Raw genomic sequence first — 11288 nt, forward strand, 5'->3', positions numbered from 1 at the left:
TTTTAAAACGAAAATACAAGCGTGAAGATTGCTCTTCTGTAAAACTTGATTTGTAAAACTAGATATTCGAGCAATCGCGAGTTCGCAAGCGTTATCGACCATTCTATAAACTTAATTGTTATACCTGCAGTTTCTATATTACAACATGTAGTTACATGTTATCAATAACCGCTTAAAATGAACTAAAAATTTTGGAATTAAGATTTATTTACAATAAATTAGAGAAAATTGATGTTTTCCTACATTTTTGGTTATTTGTCTAAATTATGGAAACATCAATAACCTTTAGACTCGTTTTTAGAGAGTTTATTTTTCAAACGTTACAGCTTTTTTTTTAGATTTGTCATAATTCATTAAATATTTTACTACATTTCTTGCCTCCAAATATGCCTGTTTCCATAATGACTTTCCCGATATGTAAAGACTAATGTGATTATAATCATCCTTCCTTCAATATTTAACAATAAATTTACGTATTTAAATACATTGAAATAACAAATGTTTATTTATCACTTTTAAAATGTATCAGTTACTTATTAGATATATAAATACTTATATTCTGAAATATCCAATATATTCATAAAAAAATGTTACAATATTGGCGGATAGACATTACGTGCGATTATTATACCTAAGCGATCACCTTTCTTAACCACACGAGTACGCTAGTATTACGTAAAATGATTTATTGCTGTGAACGCGCGCGGAAAAATAGCTCGCAAAAGTTACGATTCGCCAATCGGCTGTCTACTTTTCTCTGCTGTTTCGCGAAACGAATTATACCTCGTGCTTTTTTATATCAAGCTTGCTAGTCGTGTGTAGATTTACGGTCGAGTCGAGCTCGGCATGGCAAGTGCATCATGCAGAGCCTCTTTTTCTGGAATATTCAACATGCCGCATATGTTCCTCCGGGAATCTCTGGAAAAAGCTTGCATATCGGACATAAAAATTGTTACACTTCTTTTAATGAGCTGACGAGTATAATTTTAAACTTGGGCAAATGCTGCTAACCTTGATTTACAATTTTAGTGTTTTATCAGTAACTGTATTTATAAATAATTATAATTTGACTCTATGTTATACTATAACTGTTATTATACATTGAATTAGAAATGAGCAATTTTTAGAACATGCATTATAAGTAATATTTTAAAATTATAAAAATTATATTTTATGTGTTAGAGATATTGAAAGGTCAAAGTTCATGAATTTTATGCATTTTATTTGTTATAAAACAATTAATAATAAAACGTGAATAAAAACATTACTAAAAGATAAGTAAATTATTTTAAAAATCGAGTAATTTATTATAAATTTTTAAGATAATTTTGAAAAATTCTGGTAATTTATTACAAAATTTTAGATATTTTGTAGAAATATTGTATTCTCAAAGCGCTTTTGTAATAGGACATACTTTCAGAGAATTACAATCTGCGTAATTATGTACATACGCTTTGATATGCTGCATAATGCACATATTCGCATTATAATTATTATAATGCTTCGAGTGCGCAAATAAAACCATGATGCACGACGTCCTCGTTATGTTGACGAGACAATCCTGATTGCGACAATCGTACGTTTCAATCAGTAATATGAATTATTAATTTGTTCGCCCTGCAGGCGAAAGCAATCGTTATCAATCGGTTGATAAAAACGTGAGAACGTTTTAGGCAAAATCTATACCTAAATAAGGTTACATGGCATAGTAATTAAAATTAATACTTCTCTTATCTCAGTTTGTTGCATTATTATCGACTATAGGAAAATAAAATTCGCTCGTTAACAATAATGTAAAATTTTCCAAATTTTTCTAAATTTTTATAATAACAGTCATATTTTCAAATATTACGAAATTCTTGGTAATGTTGATGAGGCGAAATTCGCTCTAGAACGTTCTCTAGTGAATTCTCGCAAACGCGGTTGAGGATCTGAGGTAAACCGTATAAACTCTCCTTTGTCAGACAGCGTACGACATTTACGTCGTCGTAGCGGGGGGAGAGGAGGGGGGGGCTCGATCAGGAGCGATTTGTTGAGGGTGCGAGCAGCGGGAGGAATAATCAGCACGATGCCAGCAGTAATTAGTAGCTCGCGCGGCATTGCGGAAATTGCTGCAGGCGGCCGACTCTTGGGGGCTGGAAACACCCCCGAAATATCTACATATACATACAGTCGTTATCACCACCGTTCGAAACGACGATGGCACGTAAAGTCGCGATTTCGATGTGTCACGCGAACGTAAGTTTTAAGCGACATACGGATAAAATTATTAGACACTCTCTTTCCTCTGCCGGTATTTAATCTTATCGATATGAGACTCCTCGCTTATTAAAATGTAGGTATACATTGCTGATTCATTGCAACACGTGCGTTGAGAATATTTATCGGAAATGTCGATATCGATTTAATGACGTAATATACGTAATATTTGGAGCGTTAACGTTGCACCTTCTGCCTTTCCCTAAGCATCAGCGGCATATATTCGCTATTGTTAATTGGAAAATGTTTCTTTTATATCCCTTAAGTCGTGTGCACTATTACTTCAGAAATATCCTCGAAAGGATTAAGCGTTTTTCAAAATACTCTTAGTAATTTTTCGTTATTATCGGACTGCGTAAAATGCAATTTAACGATGTGTTTGTCTTTGCCTGTTTCAACATGACAAGATCGAATTTCCTAAATGACTCTGTCTCTTGTATTACATACTGCAGAAGAATTACCTCTAAACATTTGGCTGTCGCGACTCATACGTAAAATATCAAAGGCTTCTGTTCTACAATTTCCAAAATGTATCTCTTTCTGTTTTTTATAGTTTGTTTTACAATTTACAGTATATTCACTTGACTCTTCTTTCATTAGTTGTTTTCTCGAAATTCGTTTAACATTCGCAAAACATCACTTTGTAATGTTTATTTGTATGTGATATTTGTTTTGCGAATGTTCAGTACGTGGCTTTTTCATAAATAAAATGCGCACTCTTTTCGCTTACCTTAAAAACATTATTCTTTTTTAAAAGTAGTAATTACAAGAACTTTTGTTAGTATATTAGTAACGCGAAACCGTGTACCGCAAAAGAAGAGAGGAAAGAACAGAGAAAGAGAGAAAATAAAAAGAAAAAGAGAAAGAGGGGGCGGGTCTAAATGAGCTTTTTAAACTCTATTAAACATACGAAAAGAGCGCTTTTTTCTATGGTTACTTCATAACAACAAGTCGACGATAATTTTTAATTTGTAGCCTGCACGTCCATAATTTTCAATGGATAATTCAATTCTGTGACCTGGATTTTCATTCGCAAGCAATCGACCCTGCGCCACTCGTTACTCGATAATCCACGTGATTAGTGGCAATTGGAATCTCTTCGCACTTCAGAGCATCAGAAGTTATCACTCGTATTCCTCTGTTACGAGCAGTTTATTTTCATTAGTGCGCAATACCCCCATGACCCGCCAGTTACATATATTGCTCGCGGATCTTCTGCCATGCAGTTTCCTGGTATTAATAATCGATATTTTCGTAATAAGATGCTCTATCTCGTAACAATATGACTTCTATGTTATTACAGTATGTACATTATGTCGCGTCCCACTGCAATGCAGCAGATAATTTACAGCACAACTTTAAAGCAATTGCACCACGCGCGTATCATCATTGTCACTTTATCTTTCTGAGCTGCTATGTAATATGTTACGACATAGTTCTCGTATACCTTCAGTAATTAGCTCAGCCGTGTATCAGTTAACAAGCTTAAGCGCACGTTACTTCATTTTTACCATAAACTATTGTAATTCGAAATAAAACCTTTCAATATCTGTCAAATTCATAAAAGCATGTAAAATATATTTACATATAAACAATAGTATTATTAATATCCTTTCGAGAATAGATTCGATAATGAACATTGTAATTGGGACTACAAAATGACCAATTTATTGTATTTTTAGAAATGTTATATTTCTCAAATATTTTATATTGCTTTTTTTTTAACGAATTCGGTCAGAATTCGGGCCATCGAGTAATTTTAGTAAAGCGCAGAAATTCTCGCAAATTGAGTAATTATAACTTGTGGGTGGCTTATACTGTATATTTAACTTTTCACTCATTTCAACGGGAGTTTTCAAATAAACTCGAGCACTCGATTAAAATGTTAATCAATTAAAAGGTTTTCGATAAATATAAAAAGAGTTATATGCATAAAAGAATAGGAATACATATTAAAAAATATTTTCGGTCACGTTACTTCAATTAAGCGAAACGTCAATTATTTATCGGAAACCTTTATTAATCTTGTAAATTTTTTCATATAGTTTACGTGTCTATCATGTTTTGTCAATAATTTTCTATACTAGGGAAGTAGGGCATACTGTTGTTTATATAACACAAAAGGAATAAACATGTATTCTTCTATCATGTTTATGTCGTTTATCGTGTATAAGGCGAATGAACTGTACATTTACAAATATATACGATACGTTATTTTTTCGTGTAATGTCGGACGGACAGTACCGTTGTTACCTTTGGTATAACAAAACGGAAACATCAACGTTGACGATTCGGGAAAGGAAAAGTCTAATCGTACCAAGTACATACAAAAGCGATCAGTCACCGGTTGTCATGGTGGTCGCTTTTTTTTTCTTTCAGAACGCTGCAGCATGCGCGGATAACGCGGCGTACTCGTGCAGGTGATCTTGAGTCTCATGCCCTTGACCGCCGTAGACCCCGCCTGAATGATCATTCTTCCCGGTAGTGTGTACCACCGCGTGAAATCCCTCCTTGTCCGCGTGGTAGGTGACGATCCGGAGACTACCACCTGGATCTTTCACGGTATACTCCCCCGTCACGCCGTGTCCTGCGGGAAGAAACAGCCTTCAAGAGATAGAAGAGTTTCTTGATACAGTTCGAGATTGTGAAATACCCGGAAATACAAAATTGTTAAATCTTCTCCGTCTGCTATTATTTTACTCTCTCTCTCTTTCTCTCTCCGCTCGCAATCTGGGTCTTTTTTGTTCAATTCAAATTTTTTACTATTCAAGCTTTTAAAAAAATGTGGAAAAATTTAGGGTAATTTTTTAACTTCTCTCTATTATATTACCAAATAGTTTTTTAACTCAGATATTAAAACCTGTATTTAACAAAAATTGAAATTTGAGCAAAATGGAGGAAAAAATGAAAATTTATTAAAAATTGTATAAAACTAAGGGAACCGAATTCCATTCTCTTTTATTTCGAAGTTCGAGAGTGAAATTTCGCTTCAGATTACAGATGGGAGATTAATAATAACTTTTTATGTTATCAATAGTTATTTCGCAAAAATTCTGTTTCATGAAAAAAATGTTTTTGACTATAAAATAATTTCAGAATTATTAGAGCAATCTACATAAATATTATCTAGTGATTTCTATTATTTCTGTACTTTTTCAATTGTTGTACGTGACAAAATTTTAAATTTTAATTTATAAACTATTTCTATAGTATCATAATATTTATCTCAATACTGTGTATATAATTTTAAATAATTTTAGTTTTATGCAGCAATACAAAATTAAATGGTATGTTTAAATATTTGCAGACGTATCTTTTGATTAATAAATTTATTGGAGTGAAGATTTAATAAAGAACGCTTTCCTGTCACACTTTTTTATACTTACATTTAATATTAAATATCGTGACATATGTAAAACTTGAAAAATTCTGTTTAAAAACGAAATTTGCTTAAAGTGCAGACGAAGACTTTTTTATTTGTTGAAGCGTAATTCCCGAGATGTTTTTTAATTGCTTGTAGTTCAAAAATTGAACTAAACACTTTCTTTCGCTAAGGAAGAACTGATTCCAACTTGATTGAGGAATGCATTTGTAAAGTTTGCTCTATTTTGAGGTAAGTTTATACTTCGACACGGCACGCTTGTACGGTATCGTACCGATGCGCCGTTGAAGCCAGTTTACAATTCGAGTCAACTTCACAACTCAAGTAAGAAAACGTAGTTCGAACTGAAAAGTTGACACGAATGTACACACACACACATACACACACTCATATACCCATGTACGTACTCACAAACATTCGCGCATACTGGCTCGCGTATTCTCGACATGTCGGAGGGTGCGCTCGCGGACAGTCTTCGCAGAAATGCAATTTTCTTTTCACCCGTGGCAATTTCTGCCGACGTCAGCGAAACGTCGTGTCGGCGCCACGGTGGAAATCGGATAAACGACGTAGCCACAGGTAGCCAGCCATTCAAAGACTCGGCTCGTCGCGCGTTGTCGTCCCGCGAAAGTCACGGAAACATAAAAGTGACTCGTCCTTTTTCACTTACCATCGCTGGACTCTTTCTGGCCGTGAAAGTCGCCGGTATGATGATCCTCGACGCCGTATGAGAATTCGTACTTTGGCTTCGCCACATAGTCAACTGTGTAGCCGTCGTGATGGCGATGCTCGTGGTGGCTCTGCAAAAAGTTGTGCTCGCCGAAATGGTCCACAGGTACGTGCGGCACTTTCACCTCGTATTCAGGTCCCTGTACTGGCCCTTGAAAATGCATGTACGAGCTAGCCACCGAGACATGATGATCATGGTCCAGCGGTATCACGCCGGCGATTGATCGATCGACCAGGGCGAGGCCGATGGTTAGTGCGACGGTGACCTGCGACACAAGAAGTTTATGTCGACGATGTCGTGTTGTCCGGGGACTCACCTCCGGGCACGGCAGAAGAGGCTTTCGATGCACTGGTAGTTATCGATCATGATTGTAAATAGCGCGCGTTATGAACCGAAGAGTTCATTTACATAAGCGCTGGATATTTACTCTAGTCTTCGTAATTTTCCTGGTCTATTGCGATTTTCTTATTTATGGCGAAAAAGCTTCTTTTAGAAAAAATTTTGTTGCAGAATAAAATCGATTGACGGGAAGGAATTGCCGAGCGAAGGAAGATGTGATTTAAACATTTTTATGTGTTCCAGTGTCAGATACTTTTTCCGTGCGGCTGTATAAACAGTCAAACAAATTGGAATATTTCAAGCTAGTAAAATATGTTGGACGAGTCAAAATAGCACGGAAATGTAACCGTGATCTATACGATCGATATCGTTTGTGTATACAAAACTCACTCGATACCCATGATGAAACTCTAGACATTTACAATATACATCGACATCGAGTAGCGAGGTTCGGGTCATCGACCTCTCGTTTTTAATTACGGGGATCCCGACAGCTCGGTCGTCAATGTTCAAACCAACGTAAACCAATCCGATGGAAGTGACTCGATTGAAAGAGCGAAATGGACGTATCTACGATTTATCGGGGAAAGTTTCTTCGTCTTTGCTTGTACACAAAGAGAACGGTTTTGCTAAAATACCGAAAAATTTATAGCTATATAAATGTGCATATAATGTAATTATGTAAAAACACGTTTAAATTGATTATTAGAATGACAAAACATTTAGCAGCATTGCTCATTGTGTTTGAGTTCCCTACATTATTATTTTGAATGGCTAACAAAATTATTTTTAGATCTGTATCTAGTACAGTTTTTACATACTTTAAAAAAATCATTCTTTCCATATAGATAGTATAATACGTCTCATATAATTAATTAAAAATTAATAATAGATTAGTTAAATTAATCTTAATTACTATTATTATATGAAAAGATTTGTTGGATACAGATCTGTAAATAATTTGGTTGGACTATAATAATTTTTTAGAAAAACCTAAGCGTGTGACAACAATGCTGCAACAAATTTTAACATTTCAGTAACTAGCTTGAGGCACTTCAATATCCGACATAATTATTTTAGTAGTTCGAATAACATTATTTTCAGATTTATATCTAGTTAAATTTTTAGATATTTCAGTAAAATTGTTTTTCGCCTTCGTGTCTTAAAATTAAAGTTTTTCACTCGATATTCAACTCTTTTAATTATTTATGTAATTATAAATAAGCAGATTATTATGATTGTCTTTGAGTAAAATTGAACGCGCGACGTAAAACGATAAATACAATAATATATAATATTATTTGTAAATGATTAAAAATTGATATTGAATAGTAAATATTGACAATGTTATACTAGCGATAGGATACAAGCATAAATTATCACTTTATTTTATGTAAATTTTGTCAAAACTAATGCAACATGCAGACACTGTTTTATAGTAATTATATATGTAAAATGCACGTAGAGAAGTACAGTTTGCATTATTGCATATATAAGTACATGCTCAAGTTAGGAATATAGTAGAATATATGCAAAAAGAGATAGAATATGTGCATGTTAAAATGTACTATGTAAGATTTTACATGCACTCGTCGAGTTATGAGAAACTTCACAATATCATGTATACTTAATGTAACATTATCAAAGGTCATATATAAATATTATATTATAATTGACGCAAAATTTAAAGCATATAATAAATAAGTAATTTTGAAGACAATTATCATTAGAATAGCTACCTAATTTAAAAGCTTTTATGACTCTTAATACCAGTTTTCCTTAACAATAGAAGTAAAACGCGAGTTCGTTAAAATATATAAAGCAGAAAATGTATTCACTCGTGTACGTACACACACATGTACGTAAGAAAATAATAGAGAAGCTCTTAGCTATAATAAAACAACTAACATAAGATCTCTGAGGTTGAGAAGACTTCAAGATTAGCCAAGCACAAAAGAACGAGCGCTTAATACAATTAAAGAGAAACGTTTGTTAGAAGTCAGCGTGCACTTTTTAATTTTCATGAAGTTCAACCCCAGAATCCTTACCCATCTCTCGAGCACGCCCTGTTCTGCTGTGAAACGGATACTATATCTTTTGCAAAAACTTACGCTCGTGGCAATCCAGCTGAACGAACTAATTACATCGAGTAGACTTAATGTCAAGGAACACTTTAATCCCATTTTACATTCACGACATTGCTTAGGTTTCCGAGAAAACCGCGTTGAGCTACCTTCCCGGTCTCGAATTATTTACTTCCTTCCAAGCGCATATTACCGGGCCAATTAAATGTGTATGTAATTAATGGCAATTTAGAATCCATCGCCCTTCACCTTTATTCCCTTCTTAGTCCTTTATATTTCACTCTCTCTTTTTACTTTTTTTCTTTCTCTATCTTTTCGTCTCTGTGTCGCGGAGCTGTTCTTTAACGAGCACTTTCTCTGATCCGCGTCACATTTCCTTCCTTCGCGACGAGTTTCGACACTCTACCTTGAAAGTCATCTTCACCATTACGATATTTGAGGCGGCCAGGTGAGAACTGCAACTTACCAGCGTATTTTCTAAGCTTTTATACCGGCACGTTCTGCATACACGTCGCTGCGCACACACGCGCGTGCACATCCGCGCCCGGTTCCGGTTCCGATTGCTTATGCAGATGTCCATGTGAAGATGTACTTCCGAGACAGTCAGATAAATATGGTATGAAGGCGTCAAAACATTATTAATAAACGAGGAAGTAACTAACAAATAAACTGTGGTAATAAGATTAAGCACATAGAGCTTCATTTACATCTTAAAAAAGCTTAGTATCAAAGTAAGAAGAAAAGACTGTACGGTACTAAAAAAATAAAGAACGAAGTGTCCCACTAATTTGAACATTATAACAATTTACAAATATATAAATTAATGTGTACAAGCAAGATAAGAATACATACAAGTATACTTACATTAAAAATAGATTTTTAACTGTAAAAACTTAGAATTTATATACATATATATAAATATATATGTATATACACTAAGATCTGATTAAAATATAAACATCTTTAATGCGTATTAATAAATGCAAACCTATAAATAACTCACATTTATATAATTGGATTTTACAAAAGTTATTTTAATTTTTAAGAATTCTGAAATACAATATATATGATAAGCGTAAGTTTATTATTTATGATTTGTCGTATACCTGTTTTTTTCTACTATATATTTTACTATATATTTTTACATTATACAATAATATTAATTTTTAACACTTTAAAAATATTATATAATATAATAGCAAAATGATCATAAAACGAAAATTAATATTTCAATATTACAATTCTTTTAAATATGATACAAAAATTATTTAAATAAAAATTTTTTAGAAATGTAGTTTAGTTTCTCGCGTATGTGTACTGTTTACAATATGTAAAATTGTACTGACGGTCCTGCACGTGCATTCTACTTTGCAAGAGTCGACGCGAGTTCCAAATGGCGTTTCACGATGACTCGCGATGTCATAAAACCGATTACGTATTAATAGACAGCGCATCTTCGCGTAGCGTGAATTGAAAAATGATCCAAGAGATCGCATTAAATCGCTTCCTTCCTCTCAGCTGGCATCATGAACAACTTCCTTCTTCCTGTGAGATACGTACTACACCGTGAGCTTTCCTCAACATCGAGACGCGACACTTAACGTGTTGAGAGGATCTATTTTTGTTTGTGAATACTTATAGACCTTTATATTAAATACAAACCCCAAAGTACTGCCAATAATTATTTAGAAGACACAAAGCGTGTTAATATTATAATATTCACATACACGAAACATCCATATTTGCGCATGACGCGATACAAATTATATAATTAAATTGAATTACATAACTACGTATGCCTACCTGCAAATGATCATCAGTACTGTAATTACATTCATATAAAGTTGTTATTATAGAACGTATTTTAATGCATTTTAATTGTATTCTTATCAATTTTTTAAATTCGTTAATATCCCACACATAAAATAAATTGTATAAATATTGTTATTCAATACCATTAATATTTTGCGAGAAAGTTGCACGTTACTAAAAGTTATACTAACATTAATTTAAATTTATTTTGTTAACTAAATATAACAACATGCGTATATTGTATTTGCGCGCTGCTCTTGTGCTGCAATATTTTTTGAAAGAGTAAATATTGATTGTGCATAAGAGTATTACGTTAGTTTTCTGCTTCGAATATTTTTTGAGCAATTCATAAGATTTATTGGAATTGCATTGCTATATTTTTAATGCAACATTTTTTAATTCTTATATATAAGTCACTTATTAATTAATTACTTATAAACGAGAATCATTCTTTCATATCTCTCTTTCTAAATTACTTTTATCATTCTGAATTATTTTTAAATCAATATTGACGAAATAATGCGCTTCTTTTCGAGATTATCCGGTTCGATCGAAAACGGGAGCTCCATAAACGACGCGTCTGTTCTAATAAAAAATAGTTCTCAAGCGCAATTCTCTATTAACATAAAATTTTATTGTTGTCTGTTGCGTCTGAAATACAATAATAGCGACAAAATAAATA

At 33.5% G+C, this 11288-nt stretch overlaps 1 protein-coding gene across 1 annotated transcript; it reads right to left on the reverse strand.

Annotated features, from left to right (window-relative positions):
- Positions 1 to 4634: 4634 nt before the first annotated feature.
- Positions 4635 to 9221, reverse strand: LOC108774555 (uncharacterized). The gene is made up of 3 exons (XM_018540694.1): positions 9201 to 9221; positions 6312 to 6636; positions 4635 to 4846 (listed from the first exon to the last, which is right to left on the reverse strand). The coding sequence occupies exons 1-3, from the start codon at positions 9219 to 9221 to the stop codon at positions 4635 to 4637; spliced, it is 558 nt and encodes a 185-aa protein (XP_018396196.1).
- Positions 9222 to 11288: the final 2067 nt, after the last annotated feature.

This window comes from Cyphomyrmex costatus, unplaced genomic scaffold, assembly GCF_001594065.2.
Source record: "Cyphomyrmex costatus isolate MS0001 unplaced genomic scaffold, Ccosl1.0 scaffold26, whole genome shotgun sequence".
Taxonomy (NCBI): Eukaryota; Metazoa; Arthropoda; class Insecta; order Hymenoptera; family Formicidae; genus Cyphomyrmex; species Cyphomyrmex costatus.